General features: G+C 41.6%; 1 protein-coding gene across 1 annotated transcript; it reads right to left on the minus strand.

Moving 5' to 3' along the window:
• Window positions 1-1457: 1457 nt before the first annotated feature.
• Window positions 1458-24942, minus strand: efemp1 (EGF containing fibulin extracellular matrix protein 1). Its single transcript, XM_030747362.1, has 11 exons — window positions 24698-24942; window positions 24003-24106; window positions 23810-23855; window positions 23429-23665; window positions 8905-9027; window positions 8637-8756; window positions 7081-7200; window positions 6829-6948; window positions 5916-6042; window positions 5636-5828; window positions 1458-3293 (listed from the first exon to the last, which is right to left on the minus strand). The coding sequence occupies exons 2-11, from the start codon at window positions 24081-24083 to the stop codon at window positions 3132-3134; spliced, it is 1329 nt and encodes a 442-aa protein (XP_030603222.1). The 5' UTR covers window positions 24084-24106; window positions 24698-24942; the 3' UTR covers window positions 1458-3131.
• Between the last annotated feature and the right edge of the window lie 232 nt (window positions 24943-25174).

Genomic DNA, 25174 nt, shown 5'->3' on the forward strand with positions numbered 1-25174 from the left:
TTCTGCTTGGTATCCAAGCAAAGAAAAGATATACTGTGAACATACTAAGCTTATACCTGCTAGTATATTATTATCACTACGTGCTTGCAAGTTAATGTACATTCTCCAAGCACTTTTTTTTTTTTTTTTGAGTTGGGCTTCCCTTTGCTCTCAAAACAGCTTCAGTTCTTTGTTTTATGGATATCACAAAATTTTGGAAACTTTTCTCTGAGATTCTGGGCCATGACATGGAGGAACTCATGCTATAATACATCATTTCTGCAGATTTGTCAACTGTCCATTTGTGCTCAAATGGTTTCTGATGGATTTAGTGACTGGGGGAGACAACTGAACTCACTGTCATGAAACCATTTCACAAGGACTTTTGCTTTGTGACATGGTGCCTGGAAGTAAGACACTGAAGGATGGTACATCGAGACCATAAAATGATGCATAAGGTTAGCAACAATTCCCAAATAAAACTATGGTATTCAAACCCTGACTTATTGGTATTAAGGGGCCCAAAGCATGGCAAACAAGTTATGAAGTATAAAAACAGTAAGAAAGAGGAGGCAGTTATTGCATCACTGGAATATTGTGCGGAGGAGATGACAGAGGATAACAAACTTGGTGAACTTTCATGACTTTTTTTTCCTGTTGTGTGATGTTCAGCCAGTGGCTTTGGCTTTGATCTGTTCAATAAATCTAACAGTGATTAATGAAATGTCTAGCTACATGCAAGGAGATTAAGTTAATTATCCTCACTGTTACCCTGAGTGGAATATTAATCAAGAACAAGAACCTGAACATGTTGCTCTTCTGATGAGGTTCAGCTCTGGTTGAGTCACAGAAAAAGTGGGTGAGCAATGTTTTCTCTCGGGGGTTGAATCATGCATGTACAGCAAAAACACAACTCCAATGAGTGGGGAGCTGAAGATGGGGTTTGGGGAACAATGACACATCATGTATCATCTTACACATCCCATTGCTGCTCTGACTAAAGCTCTAGACAGCAGCATGATTGAGTAACAACTTACCATAAAACCCCTCCCAACCAATTTTACATCTAAATATGTGCGTGTGTGCAGGCTTTGCATTCGTCCCTCAGCACACATTTACTCAACGTAGTGTATTACTGCATCCCCTCTGGATCTTTTTAAATAAGATAGATATGATGGCTATGGCATCATGTTCACTGCATTTATCATTGTTAAATTCAGATGAAATCATCCTCACGTTTTCCCTGAAGCACAAGAGGAGCAGCAGAGCATTTCATCCAGCCGCTGCTTTTTCCATTACAATATATGTGAAGTCAGAAAATGTTTACTTTGGTGCATGCACAGTGTGAGCGCTGACTCTTGTGATTTGTTTTCACACATTTTAAAGCCATTCCTCTGTTCTGGTAAGACATTAAAAGAGAGAACCACCTACCCCAATTTATACATCATATTTTATTCAACAATATAATTTTTGCTCTTTAGAGTACAATCAATATAAGATACATATGACAAAATATATATTTAAATAGAAAAGAAAAAACATTAAGGCATCTCATGGAAGAAAGTTAACTTTTTTTTCTTTTTTTTTTGACAGCATAAATGATAAGATTAGTGTTACATTTTTGTGTTTATACCTCTAAGGCACTACGGCATGATCACTGCTGAAACCACATAAAAGGGTTTTAGGAAAAGCTGGATAACTTTCTGCACCTACAAAGTGGTGACAGCATGTTGATTGTCCATGCGGTTTTCAGTGCTGTATGTCAACAGTTTATAGTGTTTCAGCAATAAGCCAGAGCGGACACGTGGAATCATAAAAGGCAAAGCAGGTAGTGAAAGATTTCTGATTCTGCCAAAAGTCTGGTGGCATTGTATTAACACTTTAATAATCCCCTGTGTCACACATGAACCAGCTACGGGGCAAAACACTGTAATTATCTTTATCACGCAAGCCAGCCTGGTGCCAGCCTGACTTCTTTGACTGGGACTGACATTAGAAAGTCCAGCTGTTCCTCTGGAGGATCGCTGTGGCACCAACGAGCGGTCAATTTGCCAAGGTGTGTTATGAAAGCCGTCATTTCCTGCTCGAGTTCAAAAATCTCTGTTATTGCCTCTGCGACCGAAAGCTGTTAGGATGGTATCACAGAAACACATAAACAGCTCGACCACATCCGCCAAACCCGGGGCAGAGAACAAGCTCTTTCTCACTCTTTCCCCTTTCTATCCCCTCTGTGTTTCACACTTACATTTGCTTGCATGCATAAACAAAGGCAGTCGCACACACAAACACACACACACACTCACATCAACACACTGATTTGTTACCTAGGTATGTACATGACTTAACTCCTGGGAGTAAAGTGTACGAATATTAAGCCTGTTGTAACATAAAGTTAACTATTCTCTCAACATACAGGCTACTTCCCTCCCTTTACACTTTTGAACTGTTCCTGGACTTCTCTGGAAATTATTACTCATGAGGCAAACTATACAGACACTTGCACAAATAGCGTGGCACAGCAGTACTAACCCCTAACAATTATCAGAGCAGAAGATGCGATTTACAAGGTCAAACACTGCTCATACTGGATACTTGTCATGTACATTTCTATAGATTTTTCTCATTTACTTACAAGTGAGGCACACACACACACAGGTTACTGTAAGCAGTTCTATTTTGAACAAAAATGATAAATGAAAGTGCAGCTCCATCAAAAATTCATCACGTTTAGGATGTGTGTCCACTAGGCCTCTTTTCCTTAGTGCCACTGCTCTGATTGTTCAGGAATGTAAGACAATCATGATATGGGAAAATGCTACATTCAGGATCTTTATTCTTCAGGCACTCCAAAACTATGCCAAAATGATTCATCTTTTAAAATACTAAAGAAAAATGCAACAAGTACTGTGTTTGAATAGTGGTGCTTTCTTAATCAACATCTTCACAGAAAAAGATGCCCAGTGGTCACGTAATAGCAGAAGATGGTCTGACTTGAGTAACTGGAACTGCTCTGCTGCTGTTTGAGACTGAGGCAGCCTATGTTATATACTGAATGTATATGAAAATGTAAAGTATGTTATGCTGATACAGGCATCTGCTGTGTTACATTGCCATGTTTACAGACTTCTGTGGGTTGCTGGGAACTGAGCTGCTCAGAAAGCGTAGGGCCCTACGATGATGGTGAGCCGCAGCAGTGAGTTGGAGCGGTAGTTCATGGTCAGATGGTGAGTGATCATCTCCAGGTCCACGATGTACTCTCTGGGGCCTGTCAATGGCTTGGTGAGCACCAGCATGGCACTCACATTGCTGGAACGCTGCAAAAAACAAACAAAAAAATCAGTCACCGTGTTAACATGTGAATACAGATTTAGCACATCTTTTTTTTTTTTTTCCCCATTTTTGGCCACAGCAGCTTTTTGTGACAGTGGAGAGAGACAGGAAATGGGGGAAAGATACAGGGGAAGACACACAGGCAAATCGGCACCAGGCCGGGACGCGAACCTGCACTGCCCGCACCGCAACACGGCGTGTATATGTGGTCGCCGGCTTCACCACTAAGCCACCCAGGCACCAGCACATCTTTTTTGACACAATTTAACACTAGTAATATACATTCACCAGCCACTTTATTAGGGACACCTGTTCAACTACTCTTTAATGCAAATATCAGCCAATCACATGGCTACAATTCAGTGCAATGAAGCATGCAGATATGTTCAAGACAACCTGCTGAAATTCACATCAAGCATTAAAATTGGGAAGAAAGGTGATTTAAGTAACTTGGAATGTGGCATAGCTGTTGGTGCCAGACAGACTGCTCTAAGTGTTTCAGAAACTGCTGATCTACTGAGATTTTCCCCATACAACCATCTCTAGGGTTTACAGAGAATGGTCTGAAAATGAAGAGACATTCAGTGAGCAGCAGTTTTCTGGATAAAAGTGGCTTGTTGATGTTCAAGGAGAATCAGGAGACTGCTTTAAGCTGATAGGAAGGCAACAGTAACTTAAATAACTGCTCGTTACAATCAAGGTATGCAGAAGAGCATCTCTGAATGCACAACATTCTGAACCCTGAAGCACATGGGCCACAGCAGCAGAAGACCACACCAGGTTGTACTCCTGTTAGGAATCTTGGGCTACAATTCACATGGGCTCACCAAAATTAGACAACAGAAGAAAAATGTTGCCTGGTCTGATGAGTCTCGATTGTTGCTGACATTCAAGTGGGAGGGTCAGAATTTGACATAAACAATACAAAATAATGGATCTATCTTGTTTCAATAACTCAGTATTGTGGGGGATATTTTCTTGGCACACTTTGGACCCTTTAGTACCAACTGAGCATTGCTTAAACACAACAGCCTTCTATTGCTGTTGGCCATGTCCACCCCTTTATGACTACAGTGTACCCATCGTTTGATGGCTGCTTCCAGCAGGATAATGTGCCATATCACAAAGCTCAGATCATCTCAAACTGGCTTCTTGAACATAATGAATTCGCTGTACTTACAGTCACCAGATCTCAATCAAAGAACACTTTGGGGATGTGGTCAAACAGGAGACTCTCACCATGGATGTGCAGCTGACAAATCTGCAGCAATTGCATGATGCTATCATGTCAATATGGACTGTAAAGCTCTGAGGAATGTTTTCAACACCTTGTTGAATTTGTGCCACAAAGAATGAAGGCAGTTCTTAAGAATGAAGTGCTAGTAACTAATAAACTATAACTGTAACTGTAATGAATAAAGTGCCCAGTGAGTGTACCATACACTCTAGAGACTAAAGCAAACTGCCATGTTTCTTCTAACAGTGACATTTATGTAAATTAACTATGAAGTTAACATAGGAGGATAAAACTTCACTGGTGTGGTCTGCTGCTGTAGCCCATCTGCTTCAGAGGTCAACATGTGGATTCAGAGATGCTCTTCTGAGAAGTGCATTTTCTCAAAGCACAGTGACTCAATCTTGATAGATATCAGCAAACAGTTTTAGATACTTTGCTTAACTTTTAGAAAAAAGCTGATCCTCAGACTGCAGGTACATCAAACTAGCTACCCACTGCACCCATGGTGTCACAGCTGGGTTAATATAACATGAAAGTAAATAAAGCTCAATGTGAGCAACTGGATTGTAAAACATCACAGAAGTACATGATAAAATATGTGTAACATCCTGGGCACACCTCGATGCTACAATACAAAATCCAATCTTCATGTCCTTACATTTCTAACAGGTCTTTTTTTGTGAAATATTTGCAGATATATGCAACAATAGTGTGACGATTTTTCCTAATATTTAAGGTATGTTGACCTCACCCCCAGGCCATTATCAGAAATCTGGCTTTTAGTTAGACACACGCAGGTTGACCTTTATAGCTGCTGATGAAATGTAAACTGCCATTTAACTGATACATTCATGTCCCCTCACACTTCTGATAATAACCCCATCATCACGAAGAGTCAGAATTTGAACTCTGTGCAACTTTTTTTTTGTTACTTGCAAAATTTACAAAATTCCCACCAGCTTCTGTTACTTTGTATTTAATGCTAATTAGCATGATAACCATCTAAACAAAGATGGTGACAATCAATATGAAACCTGCTGAAGATCAGGAAAGGACCACAACAACAATTATTTCAGCCAATCAACATACCCGAAGAAAAAACTCCCCTCCCTCATTCCCAGATTTAATCCTGAAGGTGTTGTGTGTGTTGGCATATATGCTGGTGGCCTGAATTTGGAAGATGTCCGCTGGCACAGTCCGCTCTGCCTGGATGCTCATGTATTTGTAGACGATTGACGGTGGGAGACCCTGGCATTCAGTCTGAGATCGGCAGATACAGCGACTGCAAGCACAAACATAAATTAATACAAACTTTAAAACGACTTGTGCGGAGGAGAGAGAATGAAAACAACCTGTGAGGTTTACTGACTTTTCAGATGTTTGGGTGTAAGGTGGCTCGCAGGGGTTTCTGGGGTAGCAGCGGAAGCCTCCATAATAGTTCCAGCACATTTCATCATCTTGGCAGTTATGGGTTCCAGTCTCACACTCATTTATGTCTGGTGATGATTGGAAGAGTGACAGAAAGAGAGAAAAGTAGAGAAAAGTCAAATAGCTGGATAACACTTCAAAGTATTTTGAAACGAAGTTGCGAAAGCATAGTCAAAGTTCAGGTTATATACAAGCTTTTTTTTTTTTTTTTTTTTTTGCTGTAGCAGCATTTGTTTCAGCTGTGGACAAACAGAAGAGGGAAGCCGCAGATCCATAGGGGAGGGAAGCCCCTTGTGCAATCCCACAGAGCTCTGACTAAAGCTCTTTCCGTTCACTACCATGAAAATAGACCCATCAAGTGTGCCCCAAACCGCAGGGCTATTTCTGGCACAGCAACCTGGATTCATCACCAAAACTTCCCTCTGACACAACAGGCTGGATTCATGGCTCCATCTATAAAGCTTGCACCTGACTGAGAGGGAAAGGAAAAAATAACAGCTCTCTCTTTGAGAGCATGCCGGACCTTCAAATAAATCCACTTCAAGAAACCAACATCATGCATATAAATTCACAGAGGTGGCTTAGCAGGGCAACACACAGTTTGTGTGTTTGCTTTGCCTAACCTCTGCATTCTTTCCATGACAGTACTGGTTGAGAGTGGCTTTAAGTCCTGCTTGAGAAGTTAAAGAGTTGATGACAGCAGGAATAACCAGCAGTTATCCTCAAAGAGTTTATGCAGTGGACGTTTGTTGTGTTTGAGAGAGAGGAGGTTGATAGATGATAAATAAATAAATGAGAGAAGGAAATAAAAAATACACTTTTATGGAAGGAAGGAAAAGGGAAGACTACAGTACCTTGACACAACCGATTTCCCTGGAGCTGATATCCTTGTGGACACTCACAAGAGTAACTTCCTGGGGTGTTACCGCACTGGTACTGACACATGTAGCTGGACAAACTGCATTCATCAATGTCTGTGCAGAAAACGTGCACACACAAACAGTGACAACATGTACAGCAAGTTATTGTGTGTTAACAAGCAGGAAAAATGCTTGCATGTGAACGGTTACAATTATGTCAGTCATGTAGTGCGCATGTGTGTCCACCTTGGCAGGAGACCATGTCTTGTGCCAGCTCATAGCCTTGGTCACACTGGCAGAGGAAGGAGCCAATCAGGTTGTAGCAGTGATGATGACAGGGGCTCTCCACATCACATTCATTCACATCTAGAACAAAAGAATGTGTTTTACATGGAGTACAGTATATGGACACAATCTTATCTTCACCTGCTACTTTTCACCCTCCAGTTTCCAATTCCCTGATTATACTTTATGTATAAATAGTGCTGTCTTCCCCTCAGTCCTTGTCTCAGTTTCTGTTAACCTCCCTTGTGTGTTCCCTCTCTTCTGCTCCTATTAGGATTTGGAATGGAATTAATTGTTTGGTTTGGACTTTCCACCTATTGACATTTAGTGCATTTTCAGTTCATTCAGTTTGTCTAAAAAAAGTCTGCATCAGGGTCGTCAATCCTGCACTTCATGACACTTTCACTTTTCCTACCAAATAAAGTAATTTCCATAACCTGTCTAATCATCTGACCATTTGTTTCCTCCTCCTAGCAGAGTTGCAGACTTCCCAGAAGTCAACACATAGTATGATACATACAGTGTAAAAGTAATTAAGATCTGAGCTGTTATAAAGTTTTAGAAAGACCATAAATATTGTAACAGGCTTATTTATTTCCATAAGTAAGATAGTTCAGTTCAGAAAGAGGCTGAAATATGAATACAGTTTGCCGTGTTACACAAACTCAACAGAAACAGACTTACACATGTTTCAGCTTGCGTATGTGTGTTTGTTAAATCACATACACATGTTTCTGTATAGACAGGAGCTGGAAGTCAGTCACAGGTTTTCTAAATATGCTTCAGAGATAAACATCTCTCTCAACAGTGTTCTTTGACTTTAGGAGATTTACGGTTTGGATTCAGGTTGCATGGACAGTCTCATGATAGCAGCATGTGTGCCTTTTGTTTGGTAAAGGCGATTTCTTTAAATGTCTGAATCCTGAGAAAACTGAGTACTGACACAAACATGAGTGAGTGTTGACACTGGACTTTAGCTAACTCTGAGCTGACATTCTACCTAATTCTGATTTTATTTAGGTCAGGTTTGGCTGTGCATTTCTATTAAACTTAGTTGTAAATGCATCCATCCAGCCATCCATTTTATACTGCTTAACCAGTTCCAGGTCAAGGGGGCAGCAGTCTAAGCAGAGACAGTCAGATCTCTCTCTCCCCAGCCACCTCCTCCATCTCTTTTGGGGGGATCCAAGGCATTCCCAAGCCAGCCACAAGATATAATCTCCCCAGTGTGTCCTGGAGCTCTTCCCAGAGGGACATGGTCAGATGCCCGAATTACTTCAATTGGCTACTATAGATAAGGAGGAGTAGTTGTAGTTGTAAATGCTTTTTGAATATTTTTTTTATTTTATTTTATAATGGGCCCAAATCTGTTGAAGTTCAGCTTGACAACTTTTATCATGATCATGATCATGGTTAGAATATTTGGAGTGCAAAGTCTTTGATATTCCTGCTTCTTCAAATGACAGAACACAAAAAGATGCACACACCCTCATGCAGATGGATTTTCAGTGGCTTACCAACACAGCTGTGGTTATTGCTGGCCAACTTGTAACCTGCGTTGCACTCACAGTAGTATGAACCCAGGGTGTTCACACACCTGTGCATGCAGTAGTGGGTCGTGGCACACTCGTCTCTGTCTGCAGGTATAAGAGAGTCATGCAGACAAGGACAAAAAAAAAAAAGAGTTTAAATTAGTTAGAGACTGCACAGCAACTTCTTTAAAGGCTTGAGACCCATTTTACATAACAAAGTTAGAGAAAGGCATGTTTTGTGTCAATGACTCACCGACACAAAGGTCTCCGTTCCTTTGGTAGCCTTGAGCACACTGGCACATATAGGAGCCTCTGGTGTTGTAGCACGTCTGTTCTGGACCACAAGTGTGACTGCCTGTTGCACATTCATCTATGTCTGCAATAAATGCATACACACACACACTGAGACAAAGCTGCACGCAGTGTGCAAAAACATATGGAAGACAAAGCAAAGGGACGTGCCTGGACTACAAAAGCTCTGTGATGTGTGAACTGTTTTCCACAGGCAGTAAAAAGTGTGACCAGTGACACCATCACATCACACACGGGCATAAACACACACGTTCACACAGAGCGCAGGTGATTACATAAAGAGGGCTTTTATCAAGCAGCTCTGGGTGAAGGGAAAAACACAGATCATATCTTCAACTAACAAGACAGTTATTTGAAGTGAGAAGTGTGTGTGTGTGTGTGTGTGTGTGTGTGTGTGTGTGTGTGTGTAAGTATGAAAGAGGGAGAAACACCTCAACTGATAAGTCATGTGCTGTCTACCATAACATTTTGCTCTCTCAACAGACATCCATCAACTTACAACAGATCCAAACACATTCACTTTCTGTTTCTCAAACTATAATTCATATGTAGGGTGATGATAAAAGTACTGGAAGCTTTAAAAGTGGTAGGCATGAAATTCAGGAGTCCAAACCCAAAAGTTACCAACTCACATTTACATCCAGGATGTCTTAATAAATAATAATAAATAAATGGTGTCATATGCACAATTAGCAGTGTTGAGTTTAAGGTTTTGTATGTGACATTTTTTAACATTTTGAACAAAACGACTACACTCCCTCTGTGCGAGCTGTAATCTGAGCTTCTCTGTTTAATGTCTTGGTAGCAGGTCTGGCTGCACGTGCATGTTAATACATGTGAGTGCCTCCCTTGAAACTGTTGGCCCTCCCTGTGTTTATAAGGAGGATGAGAGTGTAAGCACCCCCCCCCCCCACCCCCCAACACACACACACACACACACACACACACACACACACACACACACACACACACACACACACACACAGTGTGGTAAAAGGAAGATGGCAAAGTGCAGTCTGTGGTATTCAGATGGAGGTCACCTTCCAGAGTTTACTCTGTGGAAGAAATAAAAGCTAAAAGGGCCTTTCTGACATACATAAGGGCCCGATGTATCACTCGGTCTGGATTTCTGGGTGTAAACAGCTTTACAAGCTGCAAAATGAGCTCCAAGTTGGTTTCAGTTTTGTTTGTTTTTTTTGGTTTGGTCTGAGAGGCCGGTGCTCTAGTGCGACACCCAGTGGTTCTGAACATCATGTATAGCACCTTTAACAATTGGTTAAACCTCCAACGCATGACACGTCAGTGAGAAGATTCTATGTTTAATACTGATACTACAAACACATTCTCAACTTTGGTTAGCTCAGAGTCAGATCTGCTTTCTCACGGTAACCTCCCCACATACACACACAGACTATTAATATGCCAATGGTGTATACTCTCATCTCTGAGGCCCACCAGCAGGCCTCTTGGGTGGTCTGATGCAACCCATCATATGCAGACAGCCAGCGGGACTCAGTTTAACAGCATGACAGACAGTTATTCTTGATACCACACACACGGGAAAAGGATAGGGTACCATTACTGTATCACTGTTTGGCACGTGGATAGCCTAACAGTCATCACAAGAGCCTGACTGGAGGGTGAAAACCTACTCTGGCCTTCAGATGATATGACTGTATATTTCCACCTGCAGGGTTTAGATGAAATCAAATACACCTGGAACACAGAAAACTGATAAATCAAACCACTAAAATAAGTGCAGTAAAGTTCAGTTTTCTGCTGCATGAATATCTGCAGCTGATATTTCCCTGGACATGTTTCATGTGATATGGCCTCAGCTGAAGAGGATCATGCCCTTCCCTGAGTGCCTCGCATGCCTTATAGTCCAGCCCCACAGCCTCCTCCACAGAATGGGATTGATGCCGGTGAGAAATTGGCTTGATCTGCTGCGCAAGAGCCCATCAAAGAAAAGGCAGACAGAAGGTAAGTTGTCTTCACTCCCTAAAGGAAGGAAAGGGAAGAGGGCTGCAAGGTTCTCTGCTCTATGGGGGCACAGTGAAAGGATGAACTCAGTACATTAGGGACAAAAGCAGGGCTTATCTAAAGGTGTGCCTTAGAGACAACAGGTGCAAATTGCATAAAGGGAGGAATGCACACATAAGGCTTGTTGCTCACTGACCCACTTGGTAAAGGACAAAGATGAAAGCAGTGCTCCTCTGGAAAATCTGTGTTCTGATGTGGTTTGAAAAACATCTGGGAAAAGACATTCACAAACAGCACCAAATGTAAGCAAGAAACAGAAAGCTGGGATTCCAGCAGTATTACACTTTGGGATACCGGGCCAAAGTGTAGCAACTCAATGGCTCAATAACACTGCATTACAATGTGTCTGTCACTGTTAGTGCATCCAGGTTTAACCTGTTAACCCCTTAACTGGCAGCAAATAAAATCACCTGAAACAACTACATAACACCCTCTGGTTATAATTGGCTCTGAACAACCCATTTCATAGCCTATTAATCGGCTGCGTCTGGTCCGCGGGCCGAATGAAGTGCATTTATATGGCAGGCTAGACCCGCCCATTTTGACTGACACCTCATTCGGCCAATCATGTTAAGAAATGGGTTTCCCAGAGCCAATAATACTCAGAGGGCGTCACGTAGCTTTGTCAGGTGATTTGGTGCAGCCAGTTACATGATTGGCCGAATGACGTGTCAATAAAAATGGGCGGGTCTAGCCTGCCATATAAAAGGGACTACAAACGGCCCGTCACCGGGCCCTTGCCAGTTAAGGGGCTACAGAAATCAAACATATTTTTGACCCAGGTCTTGATATGAACAGCAGTTTTCCCACATGGAGTGTATGTAAATGCCCTCAGTACTTTGAACTCTATTTCTGTGACAATACCAATACTACTGTCAAAGGCCATGGGAAAAATACTGGTAACAATACATTTAGCTCAAACCTGACGACCGACTGGGACTTCTCCCTGTTCTCTCCAGGTACTTCAGCTTCCTCCTGATGTCTAAAGACTGGCTTGTTAGGTTAACTGATAATTCTAAATTGACCATAGGTGTAAATGTGAAGGAGAATGGTTGTCTGAGTAAGGTGTATACTGCCTTTGGCCCAGTGACAGCTGGGACAGGCTCCCCACGACACTGAATTGGATAAGCGGTTAAGAAAATGGATGGATGGAGTGCTATGCTGTTTTAAACCCATACTAAGTAGCTGGTTGATGGCAGATTACAGCGAGCCTTGACAGGCACCTATGCAAAGTAGCAATGCTGTACAAGAAAAATATGTTGAGGTGGCTGTCAGAGAAATAATGGAAATTTAATCTCCTATATGTACAGCACCAAGAAAACATCTGAATGAATGTCAACATTTACTTACACAGGAGACAAGTCAGAAGCCAGGATCAAGTCCCTCTGACTCATAACCAAGCCTACTTACTGGAGGTATTTGGTGATTCATTTAGACTGGAAATGCCCTGCCTTCAGGCTGTATAATAGATTCAGACAACACAAGTCTGACAAAACAAAGTCTTGTGTGTTCACGCTATCATAGCACCAGACAACAACAAATCTGTGATACCAGTGAAACGCAGTGCATGTAAATATGGCAACTTGCCATGTCATCACAAAGACAGATTCATTAAGGTATTAGAACACAGACACACAGGGGTAATTTACAGCATTTACTATTTCAATATGTTTGCTAATTAGCACTAAACATAAACTATAAACACAAACATTATTTTTCCAGGTATTTGGTCATAAATCTAAGAAGCTTGAATTATGAAAAATATGGGAATCACAATTCATCACTTAACCTCCTAACTGACCATGAAATTTCTGACTGGTCAACACTGCCAGCCCTCGAGCCACAGGTGTAACCTTCAGGCCTGAAATATGAAGTTAACTTTAAGTGCTAATACTGCAGTTCCTCAAATGGCCACTTGAAGCTTGCTCCAAAAGTGAGTCAATCCCCCACAAAGCCCATATTAAAAAACTCTACTCTGAGTAGAAAATAATCATATTGACAGCTTGCTACAAAAAATGGTTTCACTATCTACAGCTAATTTAGTGGCTCCATGGTGTTAGTGGTTAACACTTTCACCTTAGACATATTCAATTCAATTCAATTTTATTCATATAGTGCCAAATCACAACAAACGCCTCAAGGCACATTGTATTGTAATGTAATGACCCTTCAATAATTACAGCGAAAACCCAACAGTCAAAATGACCCCCTATGAGTAAGCACTTGGCGATAGAGGGAAGGAAAAACTCCCTTTTAACAGGAAGAAACCTCCAGCAGAACCAGGCTCAGGGAGGGGCAGTCATCTGCCACGACTGGTTGGGGCCCTACAAGTGATAGAATCACTTGTGATTGAAGGAATCGAGAATAAGAATTTCTGAACACAACAGTAATATCGGAAACAATGATGGTCCCATATAGCCAGACATTTTATGGTTCACAGGTATTGAAGTGGTTGAGTCACTGAAAGAGGTGGTGATAGGGAATGGAAACTTCTCCAAAGAGAGGCTTACTGGATGTATCATTTGTAAACAGTGTATCCTAGAGGATTAAACAAGTGCATGGACATGTTTGTAGTTCTTACCGTCCTATGACATGTATATAATTTATGGACTCATGTACCTCCATGCACAGATTTTTTAAGATATGCATGGATTTTTTTACATGTATACTTGAGATTTGTAGTGGAACAAACAATATGTCACTTAAGATTTTTTTTCACTGTCTGGTGCCCGGGTGGCTTAGTGCTGAAGCCGGCGACCACATGCATATGCGGTGCATATTCCCGTTGTGGTGCGGGCAGTGCAGGTTTGAGTCCCGGCCTGTCGCCAGTTTGCCTGCGTGTCTTCCCCTGTATCTTTCCCCCATTTCCTGTCTCTCTCTCTACTACAAATAAAAGTTGCTGTGGCAAAAAAAAAAAAAAAAAAAAAAAAAAAAAAAAAATTAATTTAAAAAGAAAAAAAAGATTTTTTTCCATTGTGGGAATGGGTTTTCTATTTATGTCCGTTTTCTGCTATGTGATGCTATGTTTATATATAAATACTTTGGTCATCTGTGTATGTCAATGAAAGAGATTACTTTTGTTAATTAATATGTATTAATTGTTGCCACCTGTGCCCATCAGGGCTTTGGTCTAGGTGGTGTTTTATTGCATGTTACACCCACATGTGTATCAGAAACGCAGCGGAAAGCCAAGGGCTGAAACACCCGTATTTGTTTCTTTTGGCCATGGTATATTAAATATATTATGTATCTGAGAGTGCTGAGGTTCTTATTAATAGTTTAACACTTTCACCTTACCTGCGAAAGATCCCTGTTTGGGAGGAGAAACCCTGAGGCTGGTTATAGCCAGGTCACCAGTTACTATGCTGCTAGGGCTGGTGCCTGGATAAATGGGAGGGTGGTATAAAATCTGTGCCAAATCAAATATTTGGATTCATAGGGCTGGGTCTAGAAAGAGAGAACATATTTCTCCTATATTGTCTTCATTCATTGGCAATCATTAAACTCAACTTGCCACCAGCTGTGGCAGATGGCTGCCCCGCCCTGAGCCTGGTTCTGCCAGAGGTTTCTTCCTGTTGAAAGGGAGTTTTTCCTTCCCACTGTCACCAAGTGCTTGCTCACAGGGGTCGTGTGATTGTTGGGGTTTCTTTCTAATATTGTAGGGTCTGTACCTTAGAATATAAAGCTCCTTGAGGTGACTGTTGTTGTGAACTGGCGCTGTATGATTAAAACTGAATTGAATTTAATCTGCTGTGGGAAATAAGGTACTTACTCTCTATAGCTAATTTCCTATTTGATGACAATGCATGAGACTGAATTTTTCTACAACTTACCAGTTTAAACTATGTTAGATCTTAAAACTAAGAGTGCAGCCATTTACACTGACTTTGTCTTGTTCAGCATTCAAAACCAAAGGAGTCGCTGTTCAGTTTTTCTGGTAAATACATTTCACGGAAAACCTGTTTTTCGCTTGCCAAAATCAGCAATGTATTTACAGCAGTTTCATACTATATATCGCTAATCATTGCAGCTAGTCAGCATTAGGACTACAGTCATGTTCAAATAATGTCACAACCAGTGAAAAAGGGGATGAGTCATTGTTCATTAGCAAAATGAATTTGACCAAACTTAATGTTGACTTTGTTCAGACTAAATTCAGGACAAACCGGAGCCTGAGCTGGTCCACATATGCTAGCAGCTTCAAGGCTAGATGGCTACTCCCGATAGAAGCATTTGCTCATGTTCTGCTGCCAAGCAGAATTACATCAGTGCATTTGGAATCATTTTAGTGTGACTTACCTGGCATGAGTCCAGCAACATTTATGCCACTGTTAGAGTGGTTCTGGCTACCTAAATCAATGAACAAGGTGTCAGCGGTGTATGGAACATAATATGTTTGATTTGTGTCCCAACACTTTCCTCTGTAAGGTGTAGAGACCATGAACTCTTCAAGTAGATGATATGACTAAGTAGTTTAAATGTGAACAGTGCAGCTCCTACAAAAATTCTGTGTGCGGAAAAGTCAGAGTCATCTTCCCTCTCCTTGAACAGAGCTTGGAGAGCTCTAAATAAAAGCACATGTGCTGAATGCAATCCAATGGTTCATTCACAGGAATATCTTGCGGTAACTGCTACTTTGTCACTAAACCTTTAAGGAGCTGCCAATACAAAGTTCCCCAAAACTTTGTGTAAGCCTGTGCGTGTGGGTGTGTTTGGGGGGTGGGGTGGGAGTTTATCCCACACTGGATGGCTCCTAGGTCCCATAAAGTCTCTGCATTTGCCATGCTGCACACTCCACAGGAAAACTGCAACAAGCCATCAAATGTGATGATGTGTTTGCGTGTAGGGAGAAGTGACTCCCCGAGGTCAGATTTTTGTCAGCGTTTATTCAACATAGCTTACAAGTTTCTTCCAAGAGCGAGCTTGCTGTAACATCACAGGGAAAGATAAGGCTGTCCAGCAGGAGAGTGGAAGATGTGGAAGGAAAGAATGAAGAAAAAGGGTGGAGCAATTTTTTTTTTTTTTTTTTAAACAAAAACGGCTTTTTTAAGATTTGAAGTTAGATTTATGGCCGTGTGTGCATATGTGATGTCAGAGTTAAAACCTCCTTGCTTTTCAAGGAGATTAATTCTAAATGCCTTGTGGGAGCTGGGGGAGTAACGGGAATGGCGGCAGCTCAAAGAATGTGAGTGTGTGTGTGTGTGTGTACGGATGAGTGGGTGTGTGTGTGTGTGTGTGTGTGTGCATCAGAGGTCCTGTTTGAGGTGCTCATTAAACGGCCTTTTTGCAGAGCTTCTCATGTTTTATGGAATGGAGCAATACACTCTGAAAAGGTGTATGTATGTATTTTAGTGGAGGAAAAAAAATAATATATGTCCAAAATGGGGACTAAAAATTGTTTGACTTGAATTCAGAACAATGTGTTACTTGCTCCAGATTTATACTGACATGATAGGGCATGTTGTAATTATCACTTGAGAGCATTTAATCTTGTTTTCACTGAACCACTGCAATGGAAAGCAGGAGCTGATCCAAAAAACAAAACAGTTGGAGCCATCCTGCTGTTGGACAGCATCTCTGTTTCCCTCTGATTATTGGATAATTCAATCTTTGGAAAAGCAGGGGGCAAGACGCGCGATGTTAATAGCCCATAAAATTTCACAACGTCAAATTTATCAGCATGTCATACACCATCCCTTGTGTGCCTGGTTTTGCTTAATACCTTAATATCACCCCTCGCTGCACTGCACGTTGTTTCATTTGTGTACAGTCCTCTCTGCAGTGCAGTGTGAAATGCAGCTATCGCTGGCTAGAACGCAACCCCAGGACAAATGGGAGTGGTAGTGTTCCACTTTCAAAGCAAGTCCAAACACAAAGCAGATAAGAAATTTAAAAAATCAAGACACTCAAATCATATATTCCGTGCATTTTCATCCGTATTAGGGCATGAAATATTTCCATTCTCTGGCTATTCACACCACTCCCAAGATTCCCCTCTCATCGCTCTCATTGTTCAGGAGGAACAGGAGTTTTAGTCATGCTGACACTCACTAACTGATTTGTGAGTTTGTTCCACACGTTTCTAAAGGTCGGGCAGACTCTTGACGTTCTTGAAAATCCATCCAGTGTGCCAGCCACATTCTCTACTGATAATAATCCTTCCTGTTACTCTGAAAATGTCTAGAAAAACAAACAAAAAAAAGAAGTGCTGAGCAACTCTGCTGCTATTCAGTGTGAAGAAGATCAGTCAATCTGCCTGCCCAACATGCCAAGAGCCAGGCTGCTGTCATTTACAGCCCTTAAAGGTAATTTCCAGCGCTAAAGGAGTAAAGCTGCAAACATGGGAAAAAAAATGTTCAAAATAACAGCAGGATAATACGAAGAAAAGCAGAAAAAGTGTGAGAAACATGGCTTGCGATTGCATGTGAGTGTCACCCAGCCGAGAGTGAAGTAGTGATTTATAGCAGCCCCTGTGTCCCTTTCCATCATGAGGTAAACGGAAAGATCAACACATGTAAGCACATCAGAGGAGGAAGCAGCTGGCCGCTGGACAGGCATGGACCTCAGGGAGAATAATAACAACAACATTAAGCACTTTCACTGAGGAGGCCCGGCAAAGCTGCTTCCTCCTTTGCTCCTCTCTGCCATTGTTGATGTGATGGCAGCAAGGAGCCAGTAGCAAACCATAAGCAACAGCAGCAGAAACGCCGAGGCCAGAAACGGGGCTGCCTGCATGATGGTTTGATTATATTCACAGAGGCTGAAAGACACTTTCTGGCAGCGTGAGGAAGCTGATGAAATACTGTCACCATGGTATACCCATTAAAACACAGAAAGGCTGGAAATCATTCGGTAAAGTGTATTTTTAGATTCCGCATGTTTATTTTTTGTGTTAAAGGAGCATTATCTAATTTATCACAGGCTGAGAAGTTGCAACATCAGCAGGCCTCCTGGCACCGTTTCCTAATGGAAAGTGAGCTTTGACAGTCAGAAATTTACCATCTCTGATTCACGACTACTGACTGTGAAACATAACAACTAATGAAAGTTTTCTGCAGATGACATAAATTACCTGGCTTACACATAATGCAGTCATGAAATAACTCTCTGGTGGACAAAGTATTGCATGGTTTCAAAACTACCTTTGCCATTTCTGTTCTGACATTACTTGTTATTTAACAGCCAGGCGTTGATTTGCCAAGCTAATATCTGGGACATTATCCCATGCACAGAAATACCATGAGCTGGATGATTGATCTCTAGAGAACAGACTGGCTTCAGCTGTCATTCAACCTTCTGAAAAAATAATGTTCCCTACTTACAGTACTGTGCAAAAGTCTTGAGACGCCCCTCATTTCTTTATATTTTGCTTCCAAGGACTTGGGCTTGAGCAATAGTTCTCCGAGCTTTCTGGAGGTCTTTCAAAGTTTTTCTTTGGACATCGGCTGCTTTTTCACAGTGCAGTCCTTGTCCTTGTATATCAAGGTTAGTGCAGTTTGACAGACATAAAATAATATTTTTGCATAAACAAGGTGATTCCCAAAGTGGTATTGGCACATCTCAGCATGGTGTGCAGTGTTTCCTTAAAAGATTTGAGGAAACTGGACAGGTTGAGCACAAAAGAAAATGTGGCACACCTAAAAATCTATCTACAGCAGATGAACAGTATATGAAAGTCAAAGACCTGACACAAAACCTGAGAGATGCATCTGGCCCTTCATTTGATCCATCTACTGTTCACTGAAGCCTCATCAGAAATGGTCTCAGTGGAAAGGTGGCTGTCAAGAAGCCATTCTTAAGGAAGGAGAACAGAAGATAAGGCTGATGTATGCCAAATTACACAAGATCTGCACTGAAAATCAGTGACAACAGGTCTTATGCAGTGATGGATCAAAATTTGAAAATTTGGTTCAAATTGTCATCAGTATTATGCGGCGGAGGTCAGGAGAGGGTACAACAGTGAGTGTCTACAGCCATCTGTAAAACACGGTGGCGGCTTTGTCATGGTTTGGGGAAGAATTTCAACCAGTGATGTTGGTGATCTTGTCCAAATTGATGGAATTATGAACACAGAAAAGTACCATCAGATTTTGATATACTGTCCAATACCATCTGAAAAGCATTGAATTGGCAATGGCTTCATTTTTCAGCATGGCAATGATCTCAAATATACTGCCAATGCAGTAAAAGCATAACTGAAAATCGAAAAACACACGATGGATCACTCCCCGGGGCCTGGACTTGAACATTGCTGAAGCAGTGTGGGATCATCTTGGCACAGAATGGAACAAAAGCAGTTATTTCCCATTTTTCTAGCAAAATATTAAGAAATGCGGGTTGGCTCAAGATCTTTGCACAGTACTGTACTACAAATAATCATAATTTTAACATGAAGCAAACAAAATGTTAAATGGATCAACACTAAATAAGTAATTTAGAGCCTATAGTCATACTAGTGACTCTGTGAGAGTCTGCATGCATGCTGAAACACTTGCAACTATAACAGAAATGCCAAAGTTATTACAGCTCATCTTGACGGGAAGTTGGAGGAAAATATCTGTACCAAATTTCATGGTAATCCACCCATCTAATCTATCCCAGCAACAAACTATTTTTGACACAGAAAACATCTGCAGTTCAAAAGCCCAAAAGGTGCAGCTGCAGTGTAACAGGTGCAAATAGCTGGGCAGTACAATCACAGGGCGCTAGGACTGCAGCATCATGAAGACACACTGATGCAGGCGAGTGCAAAACACGACTCTGAGAACAGGTGGAAGACAAGAGCTTTGCTGGTAATACATGGGTTCAACGGGGACAAAGGTGTGCTTCAGGTGTCTTATTGCTTGAGTAAACAAAAGCGAGTATGTTTTCATTAAACAAATCCTTTGTATTTGATCCAGCTTCCTCCTGCTGAGCAACAAAATTGCTGCATAATGTTTTTATCTAACATCTGGTTTATACTGTATCGGTTTCATTTCACCGGTTGAAGGCTTCATTCTCTGTGGAAAAAAAAATTCCAAATCTGTCGCTTATTTTTGGAGGAGAAACAAACACTAACAAGATAGCATCTGAAGGAATTTCCTGAGAAGGAAAAAAAAAAGCATAACAGCAATCTGTATATCCTCACATCTTTTTACATTGTCCGTGGAATGGCAAAGGCTCACGGCTGGGGCTTGTATCATCAAGTGCAAATGTGAGGAGGAGGCAACAATAAGTGGAACTGTAGGAATTAACTGTAAAGGTCAAATCACAAAGCCTGCTGGCAGCATCACGCTGCGCTTTGCAACCACTGGGCTCTCTTTCCTCGTTCTGCTCCCTGCATTCCTGCTCCACACAGATCGATCCGATGCTTATCTGTCAAGGTGGTGAGTAATTCCTACCATCACAAAAGATGGGAGCAAATGGAAAAAAAACAACCACCGCTAACATTCCAGAGATATTCCTCCCAAGTGCATTGCATCTGTGTGGAAAAATGTTATTGCATGCGCTTGGCCTTGTTCGGAAAAGTACACACGTTCTCTGTCATACGGGGCTTAACAGCCTTAATAGAACATATTTAGGAAAGATTTCCAGCCACTGCAGGTGAAGAGTGTACAGACAGAGCTGAAATTAGTCAGGCATGTAGGTGGTAACGTGGCCTGCATGACCTCAAGAAACCAGACAGGTAAACAGGAGCGGCATGTTGCTTCATACTGCAGCTCATGAGTATCTAATTTAGAGATGAAAAATAAATAGGCTGCAGCTAAAGTATGTAAACTTAAGATCTGCGAGGAGAGTAACACAACCCACAAAGGCATAATGTATAATTATCTGTCAAAGACTATACTGAGGATGCACTTAAGTTAGGATTTCTAAAATATGAGGGTGTATTCTCATACATTACACTTTAAATAATCCAACTTTTCTTCTTATGACCAATTCAGCTGTTATTTGTATGAGGAAGTGATCTCACCTCTTCTGAAATAAGAGTTAATATACATACACAAGACTGCAAAAAAAAAAAAAAAAAAAAATTGCAGGCATCCCCTGGCGTAGTATGTATGTGAGTGTATGTTTGGAGGGTGGGTGGAGGTCGTGGAAACGTGAGGCATCATTAAGTTGTCATACGTGTAGTAAAGGTTCACAGCTTTTCTGTGTGACTAGAGAAAGGTGCCAACTTCCCCTATGTGTCACTACAACAACACATGCTTAAGCTCCTGTTCTCGCTCGGGGCCAAAGAGCTTTATTGCCCCCTTTGCAAACAGTTTTCCACACAGGGATGACTGTTCAAGCTACAATTAAAAGAAAAACATGAGGTTGAAGAGTGTTATATATTTTGTGGTTTGTTTTACTTTTAATCAGCATAAAGAATAGTGCACTTAAGAGAAGCTTTTTTTTTTTTTTTTTCAGTTTAATTTGCTCCGTGGAAAATTGGCTTCATTTTTTGCAGCGCTTGTAGCTGACCTCTCTGCTATTCGCCACACACTCAGCAGTAAGTCACCAAAACAGCAAGCAGCTGCACAACCCATGACGCTGGTGCAACCTGGCTTGGTCAGTGCTCCGGCACTTCTGTGGTTATTTAGTCAGTGTCCGCCTTTCATCGTCCCCTTTGCCCTACCTGACTCTGCACTCTAGATTTCCTCCACAGAGTGGTGAGTTAGCAGGGAAGGAGCCTGATGTAAGCGCTATTTGATACACTGAGGTTTCCCCCATAAAAGCTAATGGGAATTCCTTTGCTTGCAAGATACGTATGTAGCTGTTCAGAAAGGCCGCTGTGGTACAAAAAAGAAAAGACAATTCTGTGTCCAAGAACAATTGGCTCATTGTAGCGCTGTTAACTGTAATGACAGAGAAACTGGAGACTGATGTAAACAAGGATTATATCATTCTACCAGCAAAAATATACGCCCGCGTAACAGCATGAGACGCCTTCCAGTTAAAACTGCAGTCATTTCAAAGCAATAACACTGACAGCAACAGCCTATCATTGTTTAGCCCATGCACTGAAACAGCACACCAGTGAATAAGTATTATAGCGATGCCAGCTCGCTTATGTGGTTACTTTAACTGATACGCTGCCATGTTTTACACTCTAATAAACCCTAATTGGGTTCCAATTCAGAGAAACACATAAAGCACCTCACACATATCTTTGCCCCAGGTGTAAAATCAAATTTGTTACTTTCACTGGAGCGCTGTGACCGCAAACCTCACCACACAGCCACACACCACATACCTCTGCCTACTGGCGAGAAGAGTTTCTAACCACTGAACACATGTACTGTACTTTGAGGTACTTTGTTTTTGCATTAGATTTATAAGGCTACATCTATCTCACTAAACTCACACACATTAAGACAGATGACAACTGGCAGTATAAGGTTACAAATTATTTCAGATTTTCTCTCTCCTATATGTGGCACAAAGCAACAATTAAGGGCATTAAAATGTGTGTGTGTGTGTGTGTGTGTGTGTTAGTGAGACAAAGGATGACTCTTCAAACCACTCCCCATTTGAGAAGATCAAAGAGTCTCACTCAAACACAGGATCACACCCACGTAGTCTCTGCGCAGCTACCAAAAATCACAATCTAGTCGAGGCCCAGGGGATATCTACTGTAGGTGTAAAGGGTACATGTGAGCAGATAGCTTGCCACAGTATTACAAAAGCTGCTTGATTTTCCCCCGAAGCGCAGGACTTCAACACCCAAAACAACAAGAATTTAAGGAAGAAGCTGAACTCTGGCCAAAAACATCATGCTGCAAGCAACCAAAGGGTTTTGAAAACATGACATCAGAGTGGAAAAAAAACAACAAAAAAATGAGAAGCTTGCAACACATCTGGCAGCTATGCATAGTTAAGCTGTTGATGACTGTCAGACAGATGGACGAACAGTTCACCTTTGGAGCTCAGCTTACTGGGGCTCTAAAGTCGTTAGCAAGTAATTATCAAATACCTGCGTAGCTCGGCAAGAGTTTCATTCTTCTTCGCAGCATTAATGTATCTGGCCAAGTGCAAAAACAGCATACTACTAATTTTAAGGAGATAAAAACCCTTCAAACAACAATTCTGCCAGTATGCTGCAGCACACAGCAGCCAGTAAAGGGGGGTGAAATTGCATCCACATTTTTAGTGTGTAATCTGTCTCACAAAGGCCAAAGTCTTATAATATTCTGGAAGATTTAAAAAGAACACTCTTGAAGATAATGTAGCAACCATCCCTTATGAACCTCTGGACCTTATTTCATGGTTACACCTCTAGCCTTGCTGACAGAGGCCAATTTCTCTCCCGAGAAGCTTGTCAGCGCCACTTCCTGAGATAACCATGTGTTTACACCATGTGTTTCTGTAAAGCAGTAGGAAAAAAAAGGAAGCTATTTTTTTCATGGTACCTCCTATAAATGAATCAAGAGAGGGAAAAGTTTGTGGGCTGCTGATCTTACCTTTGCAGAAGTTCTGCTCATTTGCAGCAAATCCGGGTGTACACCGAATGGTCTGAGCAGGAACCCTTGGTACCGGAGGCTGGCCTGGTTGGACAGGCTCTGGCAATGGCACCTGTTCACCGTCCTTACTAATATAGATGACAGCGCTCTTTGGGAGGCAGAGGTATCCACCAAAGTGGTTGATACACTGCATCCCTCCTTTGCAGGCATCATCGTACAAGGCACATTCATCAATGTCTGAAAGAAAGAAAGAAAAAAAGAAAGATGGGATATGGTATTTCTGGACTCCTTTTTGGATTACATCGAAAGAGATTTAAAAAAAAAAAGCAGAAAATTTAATTCATAGAACTTAAAAAGCTGCACAAATGTGTAATTTCTCACCTTTACACTGCTCTCTGACTCTGTCGTACTCATAACCTTCTGTGCACTGTGAGGAACAAACATCAACGCATTGTTTAGTATCCTTTCAAGAACTCTGAGCTGTACATGAGTAAATTAAACTACTGAGCATCATGCATATGCAAGGCTGTAAGAAACACAGACTGACCGGTAGAAAAAAGGTTCGCTCACTTACTGTAATAGAGATCGGCTCTTCAGCCTCCTGAGAGAGAACATGTGCAAAAACCGCACAAAGGCACACAAGGATCCCCAGCATGTCGACCAAACGTCGGAGAAGCACTGTAACGGGATGCGGAGACGTCAAATGGATAGGGTGTGCAGGACCAATTTTTGCTTGACATGCCTACGATTTTTAACATCAGTTATTACATTACTGATGGCATTGCTTAACGAGTCCCAACATTTCCCGCTGCTGACGTGTTGTTTTCGTTGGCACCGCTCCAGGTAAATCTGCGACTTCAACCGAGTGTTTTTCTGCCGTTTTTCTCCAAAAGGATTAGTGCGTAACACGCGTAAAGATCGTGCGTAAACATGCCCTCCCCTAGTGCCAGTCAGTGTTATGAAAATGAAGGCACGCAGACCTCAGGTTGATTAATATTTTGCATAAGCCAAATACACGTCTTTCTTTACACAAGCTATCTAATCACACGGTAACGGTACATGCCTATTCTTGATTTTGCTTTGTTCATCACAGTTCAAGATACAGACACTTGTTACTGGACAACTCCTTTAAACAAGCGAACTGCAAGACAAACAAGTGCCACCGGACTTTCACTCATTTCTTTCAACATTTTCATTTTCACATTAGTTTCACTGTTAAGAACGATTTGTGCAAGTGCTTCGTTATCCCGTGATGTGTTCGCTACGTACCTGCAAGTTACCTGCGGATATCCAAACTCTCCCGGCAAGCCGAACAAATCGTCGCCGGCGTCTTTGTCGCTGCAAATCCGAACGTGCACGAAGCAGAGTGGCCTTTATCGTGCAAACGGTGCAGTGGATGTTAGATGTTTGGCGGAGTGCAAGCAGCACTTAAATGATGAACATGCGGTTAGTACAGTATGACACACTGGGGGGGCGGTGTACCGGGCAGGTTGACTCCGGGCTTTTCTCTCACCGGGGTGCAGTAAACCATCAGCAAGTTTCAGTGGCTCCCTCTATAGACTGATGGGAAGTAGGTATTATCAGAAAAACAGCTAATACGTTACTATTATTATCAGGCAGTCATCTACAGTTACTCTTACTGGACATATAAATTAATTAAGAAAAAATGTTTTTAAACAAGGTGTTTCTCATTTTAGGTTTCATGCAAAAACACATATTGTACACTAATCTTGAGTGAACCAAACT

This window comes from Archocentrus centrarchus, chromosome 15 (genome assembly GCF_007364275.1).
Source record: "Archocentrus centrarchus isolate MPI-CPG fArcCen1 chromosome 15, fArcCen1, whole genome shotgun sequence".
Classification (NCBI taxonomy): domain Eukaryota; kingdom Metazoa; phylum Chordata; class Actinopteri; order Cichliformes; family Cichlidae; genus Archocentrus; species Archocentrus centrarchus.